At 44.9% G+C, this 25897-nt stretch overlaps 1 protein-coding gene across 11 annotated transcripts in view; it reads right to left on the bottom strand.

The window, feature by feature from the left end:
- APBB2 (amyloid beta precursor protein binding family B member 2) overlaps positions 1-25897 on the bottom strand; it is a 174679-nt gene that overhangs the window by 44497 nt on the left and 104285 nt on the right. For all 11 annotated transcript variants that reach the window (XM_066631694.1, XM_066631689.1, XM_066631692.1 and 8 more), the window contains 2 exons: positions 17055-17201; positions 5103-5230 (listed from right to left, as the gene is read on the bottom strand). In XM_066631694.1, the coding sequence (XP_066487791.1) occupies positions 5103-5230; positions 17055-17201 (275 nt within the window). The remainder of the gene's footprint in view (positions 1-5102; positions 5231-17054; positions 17202-25897) is intronic.

Below are 25897 nucleotides of genomic sequence, written 5' to 3'. Positions count from 1 at the left end.
ACAACCTTGTTGCTAGGTCACTTATTATTTTTATTTCCGTAATGCAAATGGGAGGCTGAAAGGCAGTGACCTGCCTACTCTAAGGAGACTTACTGAATCCATGGAAAAATCAAGATTCAAACAGTAAAATACCTGATTTATAGTTTACAGCCCAATTGTATCCCCAGGCATTTCGATGGGCGCAGCAGCGCCAAAATGGCTACCGCTTTTGACACCTTCCCCTGGGGAAAGCCCCAAGCCCTGCAATGAAACTTCTCAAGTCTGCACCGGCTGTTGCCAATGCAAACTTGAAAGCCTCTGTGTCGGGCTTTGCAACCCATCATGGAGGATAGGATTTGGTGGAGCAGGGCTTATAGCACACATTTATGACACTCAGTGCCAGCACTGGAGCTCAGTGCCAGTGCTGGCACATAATAGATAATTTAGATCATGTTACTAAATGATAAGGAAGAGGCTACTTTGTATTTCTGGTCATGTTGTCACATGAACAATTGCTCCTTCTCGCTTTATCTGCCTATAGCTCCATTGATACCTAAAAACCGCTTTCCCCAAATGTGAACATTGCCAGGTTGGCATCACATCTTGGAGAAAACATGCATGTACACCATGAACCTTTAAGAAACTGCTCATGATTCCAGATGATGGAAGGATTTAAAGAAAAGGGAGAAGCAGTGGCCACATAACGCTTGCACTGATGGGAGAGGAAAGTCCCATGTAGGGGGGGGGGCAAAAGCAAAGGAAGGCCTACGTCACCGTTACTTAGACAGCTCCACTGGGCTGGAGGAGGAAAAGCGGCATAGCCCGTAGTGGACTATGACCTAGTTTTGAAATGCATGAGAAGCAAAAATAAGAGAGGTGGGGTAGGAAATGAGTGGATTAATGTGCACATTACATCTGTTTTGGGAAATGCAAATTTTCTACATTGCTCACAACACAGAGAATAAAGAAAAAGAAATCGTGTATGAACGGATCTATTAGTTCATATCCAACAACTCTCCACATTCCTTTATAAGTATCAGTTCTCCAGTTTTATCTCTGGAACGGTCCTGCTGTGTTTCTAGAAGCAGAAGAAAGACTAGTAACAAAACTAGATCCTGAATAAGATCCTAATCTATCTTCCATTGCTTTCATATAGAATTTGCTCTTTCACAGGTGCAGTATCAGAGCTCAGATGATGGATGATTTCAGGTAAAGGAAGACTCGAAACAAGGTGAACTCATTTTAACTTGCCAGCAGCTGAAACAAAATAAAACTGAATTCACAAAGTCAAGCAGCTACATTATTACAATTCAATCAAAATCTAAGAACTACCTTATGTACTTCAGGGACTGGTGAAGATACAACATGGACTCTCTGTGATATGTATTTTGTAGGCTAGGAGCCAGTCGGAGACACCCATTCTCTCTCCAACTTCTTTCTCAGCTCTCCCTTAATCTTCTGGTGCAAAATCCACCACCACGATTTTTTTGTTTGTTGACCTTAACCTCAGTTTAGTGTTATATCTGCACTGATGCCAAGTAGAGTTCCCATATTCATCAGGATACAAAACCAAGGTTTGAAGTATATTTGCAGACTCTGGTTAAGAGGGTTGGCTAGCATTAACCATGATAAACATCAGTAGCGCTTAAATATGGTAGAAGCCAACACAAGAAAACAGAAGGGGGAAATCATACTGACAAGTAGAATGGGGCACATATTCCTGAGAACAGGCTCCTGGATCAAACCATCGCTGCAGGGAGACACTGTTATATTGGCAGCATGCTGCTGTCTTTCAGTATTTTCTGCTACTTCCTGAAGCCATCACTGAAAGCAGAAGGCACATATATCAGCCCCTTTAAAAGCTGAGTTCTTTCCCCATAATACGTAACACATTAAGTCAAAACTGTAATAGGGTTAACCATACACATGCAACAGAAAAACAATTATTCTTTCCACCCTGTAGATCTTTTTCAGTTTCCTTCCCTACCTTTCTACAAGAAAACGAGTTTTTCTTAAGGTTGGATAGCTTCAGCAATATATTGTTTCTATAGCATGATTAAAAGAAATCAGAGTGCACCTCTTTCCAACATGTAAAATAATCACACCATTTAAATCTGCAAACAGTTGAGTAAATCATGAAGGCTTTAAAAAAAACAAAAAAAAACACCAAGCCACTGCATTAAGAAGTTAATGCTGGAGTTCAAAATAACAGCATAGTATGTTTCAAGATAATTATTAATCTCTCAGAAGGCTTTTCAGCCTGAGGTGCACTAGAAGACATCCTTAAACTTCCACCAGCAGATCTTTGTTTTTCATCAATCTTTCATTAGCACATGGCTTAGAACAGGGGTGCTCAGTAAGTCGATCCTGATCTACCAGTCGATCGCCAGGCAAAATGAGTCGATCCCTGGCTTCTCTCCCATCCACGCATTCCTGGGAGTGAGCCCCGCCCTGGGAGTGAAGCATCCCTGGGAGTGAGCCCCGCCCTGGGAGTGAGCTCCTGTCCACGCATCCCTGGGAGTGAGCTCCGTTGACTCTACTGGGGTGACTCGTGAGTAGACCTGGAGAGGAGCCGCTGGCAGGCTTCACTCCTGTCCACGCATCCCTGGGAGTGAGCCCCGTTGACTCTCCTGGGGATGACTTACCTTTCCCCTGTTTTTGCACTGGTGTGTATGGAGATCTGCCCCCCCCAACTTCCATCTGTTGGTTCTGTGTGCAAGGGGTTTTGCACTGGTCTTGCTGTGATGTCTATATAGAGATATTCCCTCCCCCACACCTTTCCCTTGTTTTTGCACTGGTCTGTATAGAGATCTGCTCCCCCCCCCCCCACTTGTATTGGAATCGAGGAAGATCTGGTGAGGAGGTAGATGTGGTGTCAGCAGTGGCCGCTTTAAGGGTAAGGCCTGGGCATCCAGCAGAGTGTGCTGCACAGCTGCAGCCACTTGAAGGCAATAGGGCCCTCAGGGATATAAGAGCACCTGAGGCAGGAAGGGCTCCACTTATTTATGTGAGTCAGCCTTTTCCTACATGAAGATCATTAAGTCCAAGTACCGTTCCACCATGACTGATGAACATTTGGAAATGTGCTTGAAGCTGGCTGTCAGCAGCTACTGTCTGGGCTATGCATCCTTGGCTGATTCACTTCAGTGCAAGTCATCAAAATAAACTCAAGTAATTACAAAAAATGTTTATAGTTAATTATGTTGTGTTGTGCAATATTGGCTCATGCGGTTATGCAAGGTACACCAACATACATTGTACACATAAATGTTATATGTTATATGTTATGATGGCGCGAACATTGTAAAAAAACTCTGGTAGATCTCCGGGCCTTGCTGGGTTTCAAAGTAGCTCTGGAGCCAAAAAAGTGTGAGCACCCCTGACTTAGAAAATCATCTGGTCAGGTATCATTAAAAGGCTTTTCATCTTGTAAAGAGGAATCCAACCAAATAAATTACTACAAGGAAAAAGTCTGATAAAGAAATCTCAAGGACCTCAAGATAGCAATGACTTTCAAATAATATTCAAGAAATTGAAGTTATTATATCATAATTATTGTCTTCCTGACAATAATTTCCCTAAGCAGGGACCATGTGAGATTTTTTGAATGTTTCTTTTTGCCAAGGAAGTGGAAGACGCGGGAAGGGTAAAGCACCCCCTCCTACCCACTGCTTCTCTGCCGCAAACAGGATTCCCTATATCCCAACATGTTGCAGCTGTTCAGTAGAGGCTGGATCCAGTTCTGCTTCATATAATGTAATTGCATTTCCTCATCTCCAGATGTATATAAACTTGTAAGTAGTTGTTGTGGGTACCAGCTATATTTACACAAATTGAAGCCCATAAAAATGAATGGAAAATGCTTATCCAAATTGGTTAATTGTAAATTCAGTCCTCTAAATCACTCTGTACTCCTCCCTATGGGCAGCATATGTATACATGTTAGACCAATCTCATAAATGGAACTCTGTTCTCATAAGAAAACTTTCCCCATCTCACTATCACACATGCTGAACTCAGAGGCCTGCTGCTGTTTGAGTTTCAGACCAGAAAGTCTGCCGAGTCTGAGGAATTGGTTATGGCTCCGGGCAATCCTTGTAGGTCATGCAAGTGCCTCCCCTCAGGAAGACAGTAGTCAACTTTGGTCTATCTGGAAGTTCATCCTCAGGCAAAACACCTGAGGAATTTCAAATGAAAGCTCAAATAACTCGAGTACAATTTTTCAGAGGATTTTTGTACCCTAGTCTAAATATTCAATAAAGAAAACTTCTTTCTGTGATACATATCTATATGTATTTTATCAAAGAAAAACAAAAGCAAATAGCTGAACACTCTAAAAGGAAATCTACCTGTGCAGAGAAAAAGGAAACTAAACAGCACAGAAAATCTAGTGGGAGATTTTTGTTAAACTGACAGCCCAATCCTAACCAACTTTCTAGTGCCAATGCAGCTGCAATGAGGCTCCAATGTAAGGGAACAAATCTTCCCTTACCTTGAAGGGTACTCCATGACTGCCTCCCACTGCAGAATGTCCCTATTGGCATGGGAGTGTCAGCGCTGGGAACTCTGCATTGGTATAAGCAGTTATGGAGGGAGTGGGCAAGTTTTAGGGGAAAGCAGCTGGTAAACATCTGGTGCAAATTGTCCACTCTCAAGGGCATTCTGCAAGGGATAGCTGTAACTGGGGCTTCACTGTATATGGCTGTGCTTTGCTCCACAGAAATCATTTTAAAACATTCTGCTAGAGGCAGAGTGGATAAACTTGTCAGAGAGTGCATCCTCCCTTCTTTGAACTTTGCTATGCCTATATTTCTCTCTGGGATGTCTCATTCTGTACCTCTGTTTTAAAAAAAACCCAAAACTAAACATTGTATAGATTATTTCACAGGACTGATTGAGACTTTCCTGAAAGTCCTAATGTAGTTCTGTGAACCATGACAGAAGCCAATCATAAAATTATTGTAACCATAATCTAAATGACAGGAAAAGAGATTACATCGTTTCAGGGAAACAACCATGTATTCTGTTGACTGCTAGGATGCTTCTTTCGTCCAGAAAATATGTATCCTACAAAAGCAGATTTCAAAAGCTTAAAAGAAAGAGGAAACGTATTTCAAACTCACCGGCCATTGTCACGGCCTACACCCCAGACTCGTATGCTTACGATGGGCTGAGAATGGAGGATGCTGCGATCCATAGGGTCCACCAAATTCAGCATGTCATTCTCCAGGATAAGATACATGTCTTTTCCCTGATTTAAAACAAACAAAACCACACCATAATCTGTTATTCATCTCAACACACATTCGCCCCTCATATTGCTACTTCAGGTGAGGAGTATTTGTAGGAGCAGACCTGCAAGTTGCAACACCATATTATTTAAATTTGCTTTAAACATCACAATTAATTTACTGATTATGTTAAGCTCTGCTCAGGGAAATCTCTAAGGTCATGCACATACATAATCCAAGAAAAAAGTTATTTCATTGATATTTCCTCCAAGGCAGTGGTGTCACTAGGATTCGCGTCACCCGGTGCGGGAGGCCTGCGTGTCACCCCATGCAGTGGACGGGGCAACACCCCAGGTGGTGGGCGTGGTGATGTACCATTGCCCTACCCCCACTGGTTTTTTGGCTGTACCTTTTGTTAGAACACAGATATTTCAATGTGGTTTGTTTCATTGCATTCTGCATGAAATTACGCATTGATTGATACATAACATGATGGTATTCCTCCATATTCTGATTTTGGTGATTTTGAAAACTTGTAGAGTCACACACACACACACACACACACACACACCCCTGTGTCAACTTACTAACAACTTATTGCAGCAGTTCTCAAGCTTTTAGCACTGGGACCCACTTTTTAGAATGACTATCTGTCCAGGACCCATTGGAAGTGATGTCATGGCCAGAAGTGACATCAGCAAGCAAATTAAAATAAATTATAAATAATTAAATTAAAATAAAAGAAATAATTAAATAAGGGGGAGCCAGTTCTGTTCCACCAAGTGAATCTACTCTGAAGTAAGTTCTATTGTGGTCAATGGGGCTTACTCTCAGGAAAGTGTGGGTAGGATTGCAGCCTGTGAGCCCATGCATGTCTACTCTGAAGTATGTCTCATAGTGGTCAATGGAGCTTACTCTTTAGCCTGCCTGCAATTACACCCCCCCCCAAAAGAATAAGTGAGATTTCCAGCCCTCCCAGTGCCCAGTTTAAAAGTTTCAGGCATACAAAGATAAAGACCCTCCTAGCTTCACATGTGCAAAATAGAAAACTTTCCCGTTACCAGCAGAAGCCTCTTTTTTCTCCTTTTTAGTGGGGGGGGGGGGCTGACTTCTGGAGCATCTCCAGCTCCATTGGATTGGGACCATTCTGCCTCACATTCCCCTTTGCCTGACCTGACCAGCAGCCAAGGCATGTCTGCCTACCCACGAGTAAACGCGACATGAGGCTGCATGCATAGGGCTCAACAGACTGCAGCTGGGAGGGAGGGACCTCCTTCACCCTTTTGTGTTTCTGGGGGCTGCAAACGAATGGGCAGCCATTGAATCAGGACCATTCTGATGTCCTTGGAGTCCTCTGTTGCCCTTTCCGACGAACTACTCGTGAGTAAATGCAGCCAAGTGGCTTCATTTCTGGCTCAGGCTCGCAGCAGGGAGGGATGGGACCTTCTCGGGTGTTTTTGGGAGGCTGCATTCATTGGATTGGGACCATTCTGGTGTCGTTGGAGTCCTCTCAGCCTGCCCTTTCTGAAGGACTATCGCAAGTATGCCTACTCACGAGTAAATGCGCGGTATGGCTCACTTTCACTTTCCATAGGGCTCTATGCATTTTTTCCTTCCGGATTTTTGGCCATAACTTTTGAACGAAAGGGGCGATTTCAATTCTATTTTTTGCATTGCACTCCGCTGGCCATTCTACATCCAACAGTGTATGGCATGACGCGGTAGCTCCTAAAGCCACAAAGTTAGCGCATCACCCCCCAGGGCACGTCACCCCACCTGGTGCGTCACCTGGTGTGGCCCGCACCCCCCTAGCGATGCCAGTGCTCCAAGGTAACATTCAGAATAAAAAAGGAAGCTATCATTCTGACTAGCATTCTTCAGAGTTTTCCAAACAACTTGATAACCAGGGAGCCACGAAAACCCGCCAGGGGAACTGCAGAGTCCTCACAAAAAATTTACCTCCCTATACAATGCATAAGATTATGGTCCTAATGGGGAGCTGCAGCCCAGTAGGTCAAGGGAATCTCTGGTCAAAAAAGTTTGGGAACCACTGCTCCATGGTCTTCTCTCTCCAGCTTAATAAGATGCTAAGAAAACTGCCCTAACTTCCCAAAGATAAAATTACTCTAGGTCTCTCTAGGGCTAGATGATAATTGCATTCGTTTGAACAACACTAGTTAATAGTGGAAATCTTGTGGTCTTTTCTCTAAGTAGCATTTTTTATTATCTCTATCTCACAAGTTGTAGTATTTTATTACTAGCTAGTGTTTACCTTGACAGTACACATTCATATGTTACAGGTCACTACTGGATAGTGCCTGTGACTAGTTGACAACTGACTAAACTCCTCTCCCATGTTTCCACATGTTGTGCTGTAAAAGGTTTTACTAGCTTGGTTTGGTTGTGCTTCACTAGAACCAAAAGGGGAAATTTGAGCTTACCTGTGAATTCCCCTTCTCGGTGGTCTCCATGGCAGGGTAAGTCCTTGACAACTGGAAAGCTCCTCCCTCTCAGGCAGACAGGTCAGGTTACAAAGTCTTCCTGAGGGGACAGGCTCCCTCGATTCCCCAGACTACAAAAGCCTCGATGGTCCCTCCCCAGATCAGCTCTGTCTTGGACTTGCTCAGGTAGACGTCCATCCTTGAAGTCCAATGTGTCGAAAAGCCATCCGGATGAACTCCAAAGACCGAAATCTCACCATTCTGAACCAAGAAAGGCTAGTACCATACTGTACCCCAGTTCAGGGACCTAATGTGGACCTGTCAGGGACATTTTGTCCTTATCTTCTACCACCCCATTGTTTTGGGTTTGCTGTCTTTTTCTCTCTCACATGCTTCAGGCTGTGAGGGTGGGCGGACTGACCCTGCCATGGAGACCACTGAGAAGGGGAATTCACAGGCAAGCTCAAATCTCCCCTTTCTCCGGTGGAATCTCCATGGCAGGGTCAGTCCTTGACAACTGGAAATACCCAAGCCATGTCTCCTCAAGGGTGGGAGCTACGTGAAGCATCTGAAACTATGCTCTACAGCACATGCCTGGCAAAGGCTGCATCCCTGGAAGCATAGGCCTCTGCCTAGTAGCGCTTTATGAACACATGGGGGGAGCTGCAGGTGGCTGCTCTACAAACCATCTCCAAAGACAAAAACGCCCTGAATGCCAGCAGTAGCAGCATCCCTTAATGAATCAGCAACTATGCCCTGAGTCGGCTCCCTTCCATGAGCCCTGTAGGCCTCAACTATCGCATCCCTTACCCACCTGGAGATGGTGAATGGTGAAACCTTAAATCTCTGTTTGTTTGCCTTATGCAGCAAAAACAGTTTTCATATGCCTGAAGGTAGAGTTTCTGGAGATATATTTCCTGTCCAGCACACATCCAAAATGTGCCCATCCCACTCTCTAGGTTGAAAGGTTTGGAAAGAAAGACAGGATCTGGGAAACACAGAATTAACCTTGGGTAGGGTTGGTGAGGAGAACCACCCTGTTCTTTTGAAACAGGCATAAGTCCTAGCTACAGAAAAATCTGTCAATGCAGACAGCCATCTAGATGATGTTATTCCCACTAAAAAAGGGAAGTTCTGGGAAAAAATTATGTAAAGGACAAGTAGCCATAGGCCTGAAAGGTGGCTGTGTTAATGCCTTGAGAACTAGACCTAAGTTCCCCCAAGGGGCCATGGCCACCGGAGGGGGGTTGATCAATGCCACTCTGCTAGTGAATTTTCTAACATGAGGGTAGGAAGACAAGAGTCAACCTTCAGAATACCCCAAATACATGAAATTTTGAATACTTATCACAGTGGCCGTACTCACACCCTTATCCAGACCTGACAAAGGAACTCTAAGAGTTCCCTCACTTTAATTTTCTCAGGATGGACCTGGTTTTGGAAACACCAGCCCACCAACCCCTTCTGGGTAGAATATGAACCCTTTAGATGGTCCTCCTATCAGCAAGTAGGATCTTGAGAACTAGCCCTCAATATCTGAAGTTAAGACAGTGTTTGTCGCTCAAGCTCCATACAGTTAGCTGCAGCACTGCCATCTTAGGATGGATGCTGGGACCCTGAGATAGCAGCTTCAGCCTCAGTGGAAGGCGAAAAGGCGGATATACTCAGGGGACTTTGACGTTGGAAACACCTTCTAGCGTTATCTTTAGTAACGCCTTTGGAAGACCTCTGATAGGAAGGAAAGCATACAGAACACTTCGGGGCCAAGTGAGATGAAGAGTGTTCATCTTTTTGGCATCTCCCTTGGAAAAGAATCTCGTCAGCTGGTTGCAGTGCTTGTTTACAAAACAGGTCTAGTACCAGTGGCCTGAACCTCCTGTTCAGAAATGAGAACACCTGGCTGTGAATTTGCCATTCAGCCCGGTCTATCTTCTGGAGGCTCAGCCAGTGTGCTTTGCACATATAGGGAGTAACTTAAGGAGTCCATTTAATGCTCTGAGTAACCTGGCCTGGTTACACTGGCAGAGGCAGAAGGTGACCCAGCCTCTGAGCCAAGATTGAGAGACCTAGTTGCCTTAGGTAACAGTTCAGGAAATAGGACACTGGTAAAAGCCTGTCCAGGGAATTCTGTGTTAGCGGCTTCCTCCCCCAAGGGATATCCTTCCTCTCCAGAGGATATTGAGTCTATTGTGCCCATTTCAAGAAGCCAGTTACCTTTAGCAGTTGGAGCCCTCTTATGTTGACTGCCCCGTAGGAGCTTTGGGGCGGCATGGAAGATGAAAAGGATAGGAGACTTGCACATCTTAGTGGAGTCCCCTCAGGGTTAGAGAAAATAGAACCCAATGAAGATTGGGAGAGGGGTAAGGTAACACTGGCTCTTGAAGCTATAGGACTTAAGGTCCTGTCCTCTCACCCCCTGCTGAGTCCTCATGAGCTGCCCCAATTTGACAGCCACAGTCTGATTCACAAGCCCTAAAATCCAGCTTTGCACTAAATTTTGTGCTTCCTGGGACACTGGCAGGCATCCTGTGCCTGGGGAATCCTGTCCTTTGGGAGAAACAGCTGCCCCAAGATGTGCCAAACCCCCTCTCAGGCCGATCTCCAGTCAAACCAGCACTTTCCCCAATGCTCTGGGGAAAGGGAACTTGACCCTGCATACACCGAAGCAGAGACTCAGGCATGTTGTCGCGTCCCTGGAAGCCATGAGGAAACCATGACTCACAAAATGGAGTCCTTAAGGCACTCCTCAGCAAATGCTGTGGAGAAAAGGCAAAGCTTGGAGCATGGGACAGGCTGGGCACCAGATTTCTTTTAAGTCTGCCTGACCCTCAGCGTGCCAAAGCACAGAGCACGGTCAACAGGAGTCTGCCAGCTCCTGAACCCTCCGCCTCGCTGTTTGAGATGTGAAGGGATAACACAGCCCCAGCAGGATGCGGTGCCTCATCAGGGACAGTTAGCAGCCTCATGATTTCTTAGGAGTGCAGCCTCCACGCTTGATAGAACAGGCTAAAATCCCCCTCAGCTGAGATGCCGAAGAGAGGGATGTGCCCAGGCAGGAGGCAAACAATCCTCTAACTGCAGTAGCAGCTACTGAGAGAAAAATTCTGAGGTTAAACCCCCCCCCCCCGACATTGAGGAACTTAGTACTTGGGGGGGGGGGGAGAAAGCTCAACGGCCAGCTCAGACTTGGAAGGCATCGAAGCCACATGGGCCAGCTATCACTGGAGGGTTGCCACGGCTGTGGCCGAGCTGGAGAAAACATTGGCCTGAAGCACGGCCGTTAATTCTTCTCAGTTGGTAGAGGCAGAGACCCTGGACTCGGGTCTCAGGTGCCTCTCTAGAGGGGCTTGCCATCTTATCGCCCCCTTATTGAATCAGAAAACGCCTCACCTGGCTTCTGAAGGTCTGTGTTGCCTTCTGCCTGGCCCTCACAGGGTCTCGGCAGCACCTTACCTGCTGTGTGGTGCTTTGGCAGGAAACAGGCTTGTCTCGTTAGCGCCGCTGTTTGAGCAGGAATTGGGCGAGTAGATCTGCCTTCTCCACACAGCTTCTGGGCAGCAGCCTACTGCTGTCATGCAGTTTAGGCGGGAAAAATACCGCCTACTGCTATGGTGCAGTTTTGCTGTGGTAGTTTCTGGCGGGAAAGGGCTTGCGCTGTCATCCACCTCCAAGAATCGCCCTGCAGCCAGGCTCTGATGCTGTCCCAAAACCAGGGGCAAGCATGAGCCCTACAGTTGTCCGGCTGCTTGAGGGGCGAGAAGCAACCCGATTTTCTACCCCAGCAGGGGTGGCAGTCAGGGGAGCATGGCCAAGAATCGCCCTGCAGCCAGGCTCCAATGCTGTCCCAAAACCAGGGGCAAGCATGAGCCCTACAGTTGTCCGGCTGCTTGAGGGGCGAGAAGCAACCCCATTTTCTGCCCCAACAAGGACGGCAGTCAGGGGAGGATGGCCAAGAACTGCCCTGTAGCCAGGCTCCGATGCTGTCCCAAAACCAGGGGCAAGCATGAGCCCTACAGTTGTCCGGCTGCTTGAGGGGCGAGAATCAACCCCATTTTCTGCCCCAACAAGGACGGCAGTCAGGGGAGCATGGCCAAGAACTGCACTGTAGCCAGGCTCCGATGCTGTCCCAAAACCAGGAGCAAGCATGAGCCCTACAGTTGTCCGGCTGCTTGAGGGGCGAGAAGCAACCCGATTTTCTGCCCCAACAAGGACAGCAGTCAGGGGAGCATGGCCAAGAATCGCCCTGTAGCCAGGCTCCGATGCTGTCCCAAAACCAGGGGCAAGCATGAGCCCTACAGTTGTCCGGCTGCTTGAGGGGCGAGAAGCAACCCGATTTTCTGCCCCAACAAGGACAGCAGTCAGGGGAGCATGGCCAAGAATCGCCCTGTAGCCAGGCTCCGATGCTGTCCCAAAACCAGGGGCAAGCATGAGCCCTACAGTTGTCCGGCTGCTTGAGGGGCGAGAAGCAACCCGATTTTCTACCCCAGCAGGGGTGGCAGTCAGGGGAGCATGGCCAAGAATCGCCCTGCAGCCAGGCTCCAATGCTGTCCCAAAACCAGGGGCAAGCATGAGCCCTACAGTTGTCCGGCTGCTTGAGGGGCGAGAAGCAACCCCATTTTCTGCCCCAACAAGGACGGCAGTCAGGGGAGGATGGCCAAGAACTGCCCTGTAGCCAGGCTCCGATGCTGTCCCAAAACCAGGGGCAAGCATGAGCCCTACAGTTGTCCGGCTGCTTGGGGGGCGAGAATCAACCCCATTTTCTGCCCCAACAAGGACAGCAGTCAGGGGAGCATGGCCAAGAATCGCCCTGTAGCCAGGCTCCGATGCTGTCCCAAAACCAGGGGCAAGCATGAGCCCTACAGTTGTCCGGCTGCTTGAGGGGCGAGAAGCAACCCGATTTTCTGCCCCAACAAGGACAGCAGTCAGGGGAGCATGGCCAAGAATTGCCCTGCAGCCAGGCTCCAATGCTGTCCCAAAACCAGGGGCAGGCATGAGCCCTACAGTTGTCCGGCTGCTTGAGGGGCGAGAAGCAACCCGATTTTCTGCCCCAACAAGGACAGCAGTCAGGGGAGCATGGCCAAGAATCGCCCTGTAGCCAGGCTCCAATGCTGTCCCAAAACCAGGGGCAGGCATGAGCCCTACAGTTGTCCGGCTGCTTGAGGGGCGAGAAGCAACTCCATTTTCTGCCCCAACAAGGACAGCAGTCAGGGGAGCATGGCCAAGAATCGCCCTGTAGCCAGGCTCCGATGCTGTCCCAAAACCAGGGGCAAGCATGAGCCCTACAGTTGTCCGGCTGCTTGAGGGGCGAGAATCAACCCCATTTTCTGCCCCAACAAGGACAGCAGTCAGGGGAGCATGGCCAAGAATCGCCCTGTAGCCAGGCTCCGATGCTGTCCCAAAACCAGGGGCAAGCATGAGCCCTACAGTTGTCCGGCTGCTTGAGGGGCGAGAAGCAACCCGATTTTCTGCCCCAACAAGGACAGCAGTCAGGGGAGCATGGCCAAGAATCGCCCTGTAGCCAGGCTCCAATGCTGTCCCAAAACCAGGGGCAGGCATGAGCCCTACAGTTGTCCGGCTGCTTGAGGGGCGAGAAGCAACTCCATTTTCTGCCCCAACAAGGACAGCAGTCAGGGGAGCATGGCCAAGAATCGCCCTGCAGCCAGGCTCTGATGCTGTCCCAAAACCAGGGGCAAGCATGAGCCCTACAGTTGTCCGGCTGCTTGAGGGGCGAGAAGCAACCCCATTTTCTGCACCAACAGGGGCAGCAGTCAGGGGAGCTCCGGCAGGACAGCTGCAGTCCTTTCCTCACAACTTGTTTAAAAGTTAAAAAGGGGGCCAAAGCCCCAGAAAAAACCAGTTTTGAAGGTCAGGTAAGCTGACCAAGAAAAAACCCAACCTACAGTACCTAGAGGCAAGGTCAGTCTGGGGAATCTAGCCCCTCCCATCAGGAAGACTTTGTAACCTGACCTGCCTACCTGAGAGGGAGAAGCTTCCCAGTTGTCAAGGACTGACCCTGCCATGGAGATTCCATCGGAGAAATGCCCTTTTCCCCAGATCCTCAGAGGTAGGTATGTTTATGAAGTTTGGCAAATATAAGCAAAGTTATTCTTCATAATTCTGATTTGCTACTTTTATGTTGTTGGCATCCTTCAGTCTCGGAAGACTATGGTATCGCGCTCTGAATAGTGGTTCTGGAACAGTGCCTTCTCCAGTGCGCGAAGCCTGGGTAACGTAGATATGGAGGATAGACTGTTACCCATGCAGCAAATCCCCCCTCTCCACGTCACTGAAATGGTCCAACGGAAAGGCAGAAGCCAATACGGTTGGTTCCAGTGGCGTTGCAGGAGTTGCCAGAATGTGACTGTGTTCAGCCATGAACTGCCTCAGGGACTCCGGCTCCGGATTTTGCCTCGAGGTTGACTCCTGAAGCCTTTTCCATAACTGGATGTAGTCACAAGGCAGTGGAGGTTTGGGATCAGAGTTTTCCTTCTCTCAGATGAGCTTCCCAGGCTAACGAGTCCCATCTACCCGGTGGCTGTTTAGTCGCCTCTTACGACAAGTACAGCCAAACTGAGGGCCTATTCTTATCCCCCAGCCCCCAGGGGTATGCTACTTTTATAGATTTTTCTAAAAAGTACTGTATTCTAAAAGGCTGGACACTCTTCTCCTTCAGCACAGGAACAAACATTAATCTTTTTTCTTCAGTACAAGCACTGAATGCTTCCTCATACCTCTGTAGCAAGATGAAAATCTTCCATTTCATACAGACATTATGTACAGCTATTGGTGTTGGCCTGGTGCTAGTGCAAGCAAAGCACTACATAAAAATTGTGGATTATTTATATCAGGGAAGGTTCTATATTTTTGAGCTCTGAGAGTTGACATTCACATTGGGCAAGGCAACCAAGTGCCCTGATATGCCTCTTGGCATAAATCACTGGTGGTCTGGCTTCACATTCCCTGTAACTTCCTTGTCTCTTTTTAAAACACTGACCTAGCAGCTTTTGGGGGCTGGACTGGGAGAAAGAGCAAGCCAGCTGTTTAAAAAGGAAGACATAAAGGTTAAGATATTCCAGATGTCAAATGTTAAGCCTCTCCACTGCCCCATACAGAGGACATATGGAACAACTCACACAGAGAACTGTAATGCCAAGGTTATATAGAAATACATCTAAGTTTGAAGTTCAGTATAGTTCTATAAAGACGTTAATTTCCATGTACATGGAACATGGGGGAAAATGGGCTCACTGGCTGCATCACAACCACTACATGTTCAAGTTCCTGTTTGCACAGAAACCTATATGCATAGGTTTCCATGTATGATCTGGAAATAGGGAATTTATGTATGTTCAGGTATATGTACATAGGCAGGTCCTTTTGCCAATAGAAACTTGAAAGCATGGAGGTTAGGAGCAGGGCCCGTGGATTTCAATGTCCCCTTTACTTCTATTTGAAAGTGGGTATCTGTAAGGGCCTTTAATTTAGACCAAGAGTTCTCCAATTTAGTTTTGTTTCAAACTAGCAGAAATTTAAGAAACACGTATAGGCACCTCTAGATTTGAATAGGGGATGCAGTCCCAGAAGTCTATGCATATATTAAAAATGTGTTAATTAAAAATATTTTCCCCATATGAATCAATGTAACTGGTGAGGATTCGGGTCAATGAACAGTCACACTGGTGACTTCTGTTTGCCCAAGATAGCTTGGGGGAAGGTTGAGGCTACCGGGGGTGGGAGTGGCTACTGATGTTGATGGCTGAGAAAGCAAGTTGCTTTCTCAAGTTGTTGAGAACAAGTGCTTGAGCTCTTCCTTTGCCTCTGTGGCAAAAGAAGCCAGGTAGGTCAGGCCCCCAGAGACAAGCGCTGGAGGCACATGGTGCATCCTGACCCACTTGGCAGAAATATTGTGCTTCAGAAAACCCCCCACTTGCTGCTTCTGCTTCATACTTTTCCTGGTGCAAGAGGAAACCACAGGGGACTCTTCCCTCTATCAGGGCGACACTCTGAAGTCCCTTGCTGCTTTCCTCGGCACTTATCTCAAAGAACTGGCACACGCTCTAGCCCTTCCAACCAAGCAGAAGGAATTTTACAAGACATTCTGCCACACCTGCTTCAAAAGCTCTGTGAACATATTTTCTTTATCTCTTTTTTTATCTCTTGGCTCTAGAGGAGACTCTCCTCCCCACAGGGAGCTGCAAGCATCTAACGGGGATGCTTATTCCCAACTAATTAGCAGCTAATTGGCCACATAATTTTGAAAATTGCCAGCATATTAGATTTCTGGTACTAATTTGCAAATCGCTCTATTTCAAAAATGTGCAGCTTAACACCACGTTAATCAAGAGCCGCCTGTACCGTAAATGCAAGTGCTATTATGCATCTTTGGGGCAAAAACTCCTAACTTCACTTATATGCTGGTGAAATGGCTGGAACTACTCAAGAGGGATTTTAGGTTTACCATGTATAGTTCACTGAAAGTGTCAGCTCAGGGTGTAAAGGAAGTGAAAGAGACACATTTGACATTAAGCATTATTAGAAAAGGGATTGAAAATAAAACTGCCAGTATTGTAATGCCTTTATACGAATCTATGAGTCAGCCACATTTGGAATACTGTATAAAGTTTGGGTCATCCATCTCAAAAAGGATGTTGTAGAGCTGCAAAAAGATTCCTAAGAGCAAGCAAGTTGATCAAGATGTGTATGTAAACCCTTCCCTATTAGGAAAGGCTGAAGCATTTGGGGCTTTCAATTCAGATGCCTGTGGAGGAGCATAATAAGGGTTTATAGAACTATGAAGTAAATGTAGCCAATGGATGAAAACAAGAGTTATCTCTCACACTTATAATATTCAAACTTAGGGTTGTCTAATGAACTTAACAAGCAGTCAGAACAGATCAAAGGATGCCTCATTTCTCACAATACATAATTTATGGAATTTAGTATGCCAAGACGTGATGATGACTGCTAGCTTAGATGGTATGAAAAACGATTAGACAAATTCTTGGAAGAACATAAATAGCTATTCATCACAATAGCAAAAAAAAAAAAAAAAATCATCTGAAGAATCCATATACCCCTGAAATACCTGAGGCTTGGGACAAACAGTGAAGGCCTGCTGCCATCATTACCTCATTGTGGACCACTGTTGTGGACATTTTGTTAAATGTCCACAACATTTAGTGTCATTGTGGACCACTGTTAAATGTCCCACTCATTGGGACATTTAGAGAACCCCTTCTAGCCTCCATTGCCTACACACACAACCAATAACTTGCTTTCCCTTGCCTGAGAATACAAGGACACTGACCCACACTGCTCTTGCACGCATTTGGAAAGCAGAGCAGCAGTGAAAAGCAAGCGCCAACAGAGACCAGGGAAGAAAGAATACTCAGACATTTCTTACCTCTCCCCAAATTCCAACTGTGTCCCTTATATCGTTTTTACAGTACGAGAGCTGCCGAATGCAATTGTTTACAGCCACACTGCTTTTTCCAGGAGCCAAATCTTCCTCTGCCATTTCTACCCATCCCAAAGAACGAACAGCAAAGCACTGTAAAGAAATTGAAACCACAAGTGTTACATTTTTTATCTTAATGGTTTCCACAAGATTATGGCACGTTTTGAGTTCATCAACTTGGTGTTAGCGCTTAGGCTGAAGAGGACAGGATGAAGACTTTATGTTGTTAACAATATCACACCATGAGAAATTCATAAAAAACACATTTATTTTCCACTTCTGCTCTATGTTAGAGAACACAGGAACATGGTTCCTCTAATTAAATATACCTCTTAATCTGATCATTACAGGGTTCACATTCTAAAATTTCTTTTTAATACAGATAAAGACATCAGGAAGTATTTCTACCATGTTGATTTTGCATAGTGAATATTCTGTTCAAAGCACCCTCTCATGCTGAGACAACATTTACCATGCAAGGAAGAACTCTAGTTTTTAATTAATTTGTCCTGGAGTTGTAAATAGCACCTCCTGCTATACACACAGGCTCAAGTAAAATTATTAACCACAAACAATACACATGATATAATAATTTTAAGGTGACCAGACAATATCAAGTAGAAATATGATAATGTTATCTAAAAGGGACACTGAATTTACTTTCCCATTTTAGATTTTTTTTCATAGCTTTCCAATTCATCTTGTCTTTTTATATGCAACCACACTTCACTACATTTTTCAATTTTGCTACATATATGATGGCTGTGATAAAGCTCCATCACAGAGAGACGCTTTTGTCTTGACTGTCTTCTCCCATCCTGGCTCCTTGCCCTTACACTACAGAGGACTCCCTTCCCTCACTTAGGGAATTTTCTAGTGCAGGGGCAGCTGTGCCAATGGGGCATGTGCTGAATCCTGTGGCGGGGAGGCAGTCACATAGGCCTCCTCAAGGTAAGGGAGCAAATGTTCCCTTACCTTGGGGCTGTATTGTGGCTGCACTGGTGTTGGAAATTTGGATAGGATTGGGCCCTTAATTGCTATAATGCTAAGTGACTGCAGTGGCCCTCCTTATCTGTGGGCTTGGTATCCATGAATTTGAGCATCCAGAGATGCTGAGCCGGTGGCTGAAGAGTCTCAGAGGACCTCCTGGGCATGACCAGAAGGCCTCCCACTTGCAACCGGAAGTCACTTCTGCTTTGCACTAGTGACTTCCGGTCATACCTGGGGGTGTTCTGTAGCATGGGGAGGCTATGCATGGCCCTCAAGCAAGTTATTGTGCAAGTTATTGTGTTATTACTGTGCTGAAAAATGATACCAGTTTTGCCCTATGACATCTAGTTTTGGAAATAGTATAGCCTCATTAGCAAATGGTTCAAGCAGATTCCTCCAAGGCTTTCTTGGGCACATCAAATAAATTGCACTCATGCCAATTATCACTGTATCGCTTACCCATGCCAGAGGCAACGGACACAGTGATACAGAAAATTTTAAAAATATATAAAGAAAACAATTACTGGACAGAATAAGGAACAATTAAGGGACTTGACAGAAAACCTATGCTTATAGCCTGCTAACTGGACAAAGAGGCACCTTTCAATGTGGTGTCTTCTTATATTTAGCAGGGGGACAGCAACTGTTCTTTTTCACCCTAGCAAGGGGTCTTTTCCAGTGGCTCTTGCTGGTGACTCTTCTTGGAGACAGGGGACCATATATTTATTTATTTTGCTTTGTAAACCGCTTTGTGAACTACTTTTTGTTGAAAAGCAAAATACAACAACAACAATACTAATCTGGGCCATATTTTACATCAATGTTTTAGTGCAGAGGTGACAAACATAAGGCCTGGGAGCTGGATGCGGCCCCCAGAAACTTTTTATCTGGCCCTCAGCTACTGAGCTGTGCTAAGGTGTTACTGCTGAAACAGCAGCCCACATGAAAATTGGGCACTCTGATGATTTGAAATATGATTAAGATTTGTGTATGTTCTCTTCCATCATTTGCAGCTAATAATTTTCTTTGTGAGAACAAAGTGCTGATTTCTGGCCATCCACTGCTTAATGAGGTCACTTTCTGCTTAATGATGTCACTTCTGGCCCTCAACAGGTGCCCTGAATGCTAACTTCGGCCCTCTGTATGAAACGAGTTTGACACCTCTGTTTTAGTGGTTTATTTACCTTTTCTTTCTTATTAGAGGTGTTTTAGATAGGTTAGCAAACACAAAATCCAAATTACTGAGATACCCAAATGTGTTCAAAAGAATCAGCTCTCTGAGATATCAAAAATAGTATTTTACAGTACATGAGAGCTAATTATACAAGACAAAAACAGAAGAATGCTGAGCTAACAAAGTTGTCACAGCATGTGAAAGTTGTATTTATAGAAGACATATGGTTCTTTTAATAAGTGCAATCAAAGTGAGGGGGAAAATATCTAGAAGATACCATTAGTAACTTATGGTTTAGTACGAGAAGCTAGCTTTACTTCTTTTAAAGCATCAAATTTCATTTAATTATAGATGCATTGCTGTAATTTGACATTTGAGAACTAAGGAAAACATGGGCATTAAAAAAAAGTTTTCTGGAGAAACCAAATATCTCAGAAATGCAATACCTTTCAACCCTCTCTTATATGCTTGCCATTATTCCACCTAGTTCTCCAACAATGCTTTTCCCTTTCACTCATCTTACAAAATTAATAGCCTGCCTCCAATATCTCCAATTCCCAAATCAAAGAAAGAAAAAGATAAGGTCAAAGCCATTTCCATCCAACATCATTCAACAAGATTTAAATGGTCTCTGAGAACTGTAAAATGATACCATACATACAATTGTTTACAACCATTTTGATTTGTCTGGTTCCTTGGCATCAGGAGAGGAGAGCAGAGGGGCCATATAGGTGTAAATTGCAATTCTCAGATATTGTCACTGCAATAGAAATCTTCCTGTGTGTTGATATTATAAATATCTGGCAACCAAAGAGCAGGTGCTCCCCCACTCATAAGTTGTTAAGGATAATGTAGACAATTTGTTCTGTTGGCTGCTGCAGATTCTGGCATGGTTGCCCAACAGTGCAACTAATAATACTCCTCCCATAGGAAGAAGGGGGGAATTGAGAAGGACTTGCCTAGTCATACCACCTATGACTTTCCTGCAAACAGTGGTGGAAAGCTGGGAGACTAGCCAAGCTCAGCTGCCTGCACCAGCACTGTTTCTACACAATTCTATGAGCATTGGTTCCCAAACATTTTCAACTGGTGGCTCCCTTGACCTACTGAGCCATTGGCCATGGCTTCCCATTAGGGCTACAATCCTATACACTGTATATGGTGGCTGGTTTTCGCGAGGATCTTGTGGCTCCCCTGGCTGGTTTATTTAGCTCCCCAGGAACCACAGCTCACAGTTTTAGAACCACTGCTCTATGAGGATATTTTGCCTTTGGAAGCCTTAAAACTTCCAACTTGTTTAATTTACAGATATAAACAACCTAGTACATTCTGGTTCCAAATTCCAGCCTTATAGTGCCCCTCTATATGGAACTGCCTGTGAAAAGCATTTGGAAACTTCAATTGTTAGAAAGTTTGGGCAACCAGGTGGTTAACTGGATCTCCTCGGTGAGATCAGATCACCCTGATCCTTTGCAAGTTGCATTGGTTGCTAGTTTGTTTCTGGGAACCAAATACTTAAGGACTATCTCCTTTCATATGCAGCTCCTTGTACACTCCGGTCATAATCTCAGGCCTTGCTCTGGGTGCCCTTGTTTTCAGAGACCCCATGGGCATCCAGGCAGAGATTAGCAATCTTAGGAGTGATGCTGACTTTGTGGAATGCCTTCCCCTACCCTACACTCTTTCCCGACCTGACTTTTCTGTCCTCTTTTTTGGTGGTGGTGAGGGAATGTTTGGTAGTAGTGGCAGAATTACTTACTTCTGGCTTTTCAGGTGGCGTGTTTGGTCTGGTTTTATGCTACCTTTCTAATGCTGTATTGTACGACTAATTTTTAACTGTGTTTATGAGCTGCCTTGGGTTGCCTTGATAGGCAAGAAAAGCAGGATAGTAATATTTTAAAATAAAATAAAATAAAGCATCATTTTCAAAACAAACGTTCTTTATTACCTCTATTAAAATCTGGGTATAATATTGGAGGCGGAAGCAGAATTATGAAATAGATTTTTCTCATAGAGTTCCAATATAGCATTTTTTCATCTCCTTTGGCAGGATACATACTTCTGTTTTGAGGGTGGGATGGACTTATTTTATTTTCAGACTAGCCCAAAATAATGCATATTGATTTCATGTGCATGGCTATTGTAAGCCTTTAAAAACACACACAGAGAATACTCTTCATTCTTTAGTGCTGCTGCCCCCCTGTGACTAACAAGGTGCACTGTTGCCAGCATCTAGCACAAATATCAAGTCAGCAATCTTACAAGGTGATTTTTTGGGACCATCCTTTTATTTTAAAAGGAGTTCTGTCTATACTTGTTTGCCTGCGTTATGCAACTTGCACAGTTTGCAAAATACCTGCCACTGAAACAATGTATGAAAAGACAACTTTCTTCTCCCAAATTTACAGAGCGACAACACATGGAGACAACCATTAGCCAGCCAGGGGAATGCACAGTACAGCAGGAGGTCAGTATTTCAGTTTTGCTGCTGTAAATGTTTCACTTTTAATTTAAAGGAGATACCTGCAACCAAAGATCTGGATGGTTATTTCATAACGTGTGGTTAAGAACATAAGAACAGCCCGACTGGATCAGGCTATAGGCCCATCTAGTCTAGCTTCCTGTATCTCGCAGTGGCCCATCAAACACCCCAGGGAGCACACCTGATAACAAGAGACCTGCATCCTGGTGCCCTCCCTTGCATCTGACATAGCCAGTTTCTAAAACCAGGAGGTTGCACATACACAACATGGTTTGTAACCCGTAATGGATTTTTCCTCCAGAAACTTGTCCAATCCCCTTTTAAAGGCATCCAGGCCAGATGCCGTCACCACATCCTGTGGCAAGGAGTTCCATAGACCAACCACATGCTGAGTAAAGAATTATTTTCTTTTGTCTGTCCTAACGTTCCCAACACTCAATTTTAGTGGCTGTCCCCTGGTTCTGGTGTTATGTGAGAGTGTAAAGAGCATCTCTCTATCCACTTTATCCTTCCCGTGCATAATTTTGTATGTCTCAATCATGTCCCCCCTCAGGCATCTCTTTTCTAGGCTGAAGAGGCTCAAACACCGTAGCCTTTCCTCATAAGGAAGGTGCCCAGCCCAATAATCATCTTAGTTGCCCTCTTTTGCACCTTTTCCATTTCCACTATATCCTTTTTGAGATGCGGCAACCAGAACTGGACACAATACTCCAGGTGTGGCCTTACCTTCTATTTGTACAACGGCATTATAATATTAGCTGTTTTGTTCTCAGTACCTTTTCTAATGATCCCAAGCATAGAATTGGCCTTATTTACTGCCGCCGCACATTGGGTCGACACTTTCATCAACTTGTCCACCACCACCCCAAGATCTCTCTCCTGATCTGTCACAGACACCTCAGAACCCATTAGCCTTTAGAACCCATTAGAACCCATTCACCCATTAGTGAAGTTTTGATTTTTTGCCCCAGTGTGCATGACCTTACACTTACTTACATTGAAACACATCTGCCATTTTGCTGCCCATTCTGCCAGTTTGGAGAGATCCTTCTGGAGCTCCTCACAATCACTTCGGGTCTTCACCACTTGGAAAAGTTTGGTGTTGTCTGCAAACTTAGCCACCTCACTGCTCAACCCTGTCTCCAGGTCATTTATGAAGAGGTTGAAGAGCACTGGTCCCAGGACAGATCCTTGGGGCTCACCGCTTTTCACTTCTCTCCACTGTGAAAATTGCCCATTGATACCTACTCTCTGTTTCCTGGTCTTCAACTAGGTCTCAGTCCAGGAGAGGACCGGTCCTCTAATTCCCTGGCTGGAGTTTTTTCAGTAGCCTTTGGTGAGGGACCGTGTCAAAAGCCTTCTGAAAGTCCAGATATATAATGTCCACAGGTTCTCCTGCATCCACAAGCCTGTTGACCTTTTCATAGAATTCTAAAAGGTTTGTGAGGCAAGACTTACCCTTACAGAAGCCATGCTGATTCTCCCTCAGCAAGGCTTGTTCGTCTATGTGTTTTGAGCTTCTATCTTTGATGAGGCATTCCACCATCTTATCTGGTATAGATGTTAGGCTGACTGGCCTATAGTTCCCGGGTCCTCCCTCTTTCCCTTTTTAAAGATCAGCGTGACATTTACTATCTTCCAATCCTCTGGCACCGTGGCCGTTTTGAGGGACAAGTTGCATATTTTAGTCAAGAGATCAGCAACTTCATTCTTCAATTCCTTAATAACTCTAGGGTGGATGCCATCAGGGCCCGGTGACTTATTGATCTTTAATTTATCAATTATCAATTTAGCAATTTATTGCAGGTTCCTAACCTGTGATCATCTACAGTTCTCCTTTCTTAAACCCTTTTGGTTGCTTTGCCCTTCTAGGATCAGAGCAGTGGAGCCAATGGCAAAGAAAAACCCTTAGGATAGAGGCAATTCAGACAAATGGCAGCCAAATGCATCTCTCTAACCTTATTCTAATGAACCACCCACAAGTATACTCAGTGCAAGGTGTGAGAGACTGGCTGCACTCACCAAGCCCCCAGCAACGATACATTCAGTAGGACAGGTCTATGCATGCAAAGATGTACGTGTAGGCTGTCCACATATTGGGAGTCCTGTGTGATCAGGATTCCCAAGACCATAGAGAGAGGTACTGCTGTATGTGCATAGGCCCCCTGGACTCTGACATTCCACTGAATGCACAGATGCCAAGGATGAGACATGCGCTGATGTCAGAGGCAGCACAATAGATACAGCCCTGCTCTACACTCCACACATTGATTATATGGGTGGGGGTGGGGGCTCTGTAGTATAGAGCTTCTCTAGCAAGAGGCTAGAACAGTCAGTGCTTTGGCAACCCACTTGTAGGTCCTGACCTGTCAGCTGGGAATCACTGCACAACCTATTAAAAAAGCCCAATATCCTCCCCTCTTATTTCACTTGGAAGTCCCTTATTCGTATAGTACCTTATCTGAACAGTCCTTATGTAAGTCATTACATTATTTAACAAGTCATTTTCCCACAGAACACTGAGCAAGCGTATCTTAGGAACTGTATTTAGGTCAAAAAATTAACTATTCCTTATTCGGGCATCACAAGCTGGAAGACGCTTCTATCTAGGAATAGAAGATTAAGCAATTTCCCTGCTGCAAGAAAACGTATACACCAGCAGATTGAAACATATTTAGAACAGCTTACAGCAGCACTGATGTAGAGATTAAATGCTAGAAAATTGCACAAGGAAAAAAAAAAGCAATCCTAAGCTACTAAATGGGATGAAGAGCAGTAAAGATTTTTATTAAACTGACTGGCTAAGATTTAAATATCCTTATCTCTGAGAAGTTCCTTGACGGATTTATATGATATTAAAATTCGTAATCACCCAATCCAAACAGCCAAACATGTTTGTTTTTGTTTCCCAGGCAGTTTCTTTTTTAAATCAGAGACCGTTCTGAAATTAAATTTGTTTCAGAAAGGTCTCAATCAATCACACAAAAATAGACAAGTAGATGTTCAAATCTCGACAGTACATAGTCCTCCAATTTAGAGAAAACTGCACATGGCAGCCATGTATGGTGGAAACAACTCAGTAGCAGTTAGAAAGTTTGCATGTGGGTTTTGCAGGTGCTGCTTGGGAATCGCTTTTGTAAACTGTGTGCATCTTCTTGGGTTAAATATTTAATATTCCCTTTTCATTTTAATTGTGGTGCTCTGCACTGCAACAACTCTGGCCCCTTTCTGCACTGCAGAGGCTATTTTGTAGGTTGGATGATAACTGAAGTGGCATTTTACTGTGCCTGACTTAAAAACAACAGCAACACCACTAGTCACCATATACAGTACAAGTGTGGCCCTGTATCAGTGGGGAATCCAGTCAAGGGACCCTTTCCACAGCCCTCCCTCTCTCTGCGGCCACCCATGTACCCATTAATGTTATTTAAATGTTTACAGAAGTGAAAACATCCTTGCTTTACTGGGTCGCTAAAAGCATACACATAGCAACGTACTGGTTGCCTACACAACCAAGCTGTAAGCTTGTATGCCTTATAAAGCAAGAAAATTTTCACTTGGGTAACCATTTAAATAATGTTAATAGGCGAACACACACCCCCGATCTGTGGATAACTGAATCCGTGAGTACTGGATCAGCAGTTACGAGGGCCCACCTATATTAGCATGCGCAGGACAAGGCCTGGTACGGCTTGGAGTAAGCGTCTCTACCAACCAGCTCATTGCCACCATCGGTTTTGTCAGCAATGAGGATCACACTGGGGAAAAGGTGGGGGGACTAGATTAATTCCCTCCTTCTCCCTAACAGAAAATGGGTGTTTCTTGATGAAAGGAACTTTGGGAGCATCCTTTTTTTCTGTTGTTTTTCTGCATGGATGCTATATATTTGGTTAATAAATAAGTCTGTAAATAAGATTGTAATTTTTATTTTTAAACAAGTATACTCAAGGTCTTCTTTTTCCCCCCTCTCTCTTGGAAATTAGGTCAGGCAAAGTCTAATTGTGGTTTTAAAATCTTCCCTAAAATTGAATATACCAGCTCACCAAAATAAAATAAAATAAAATAAAATAAAATAAAATAATAATAATAATAATAATAATAATAATAATAATAATAATAATAATAATAATAATAATAATAATA

Source organism: Tiliqua scincoides, chromosome 6 (genome assembly GCF_035046505.1).
Source record: "Tiliqua scincoides isolate rTilSci1 chromosome 6, rTilSci1.hap2, whole genome shotgun sequence".
Taxonomy (NCBI): domain Eukaryota; kingdom Metazoa; phylum Chordata; class Lepidosauria; order Squamata; family Scincidae; genus Tiliqua; species Tiliqua scincoides.
This window is presented reverse-complemented; position numbering and strand designations above follow the sequence as displayed.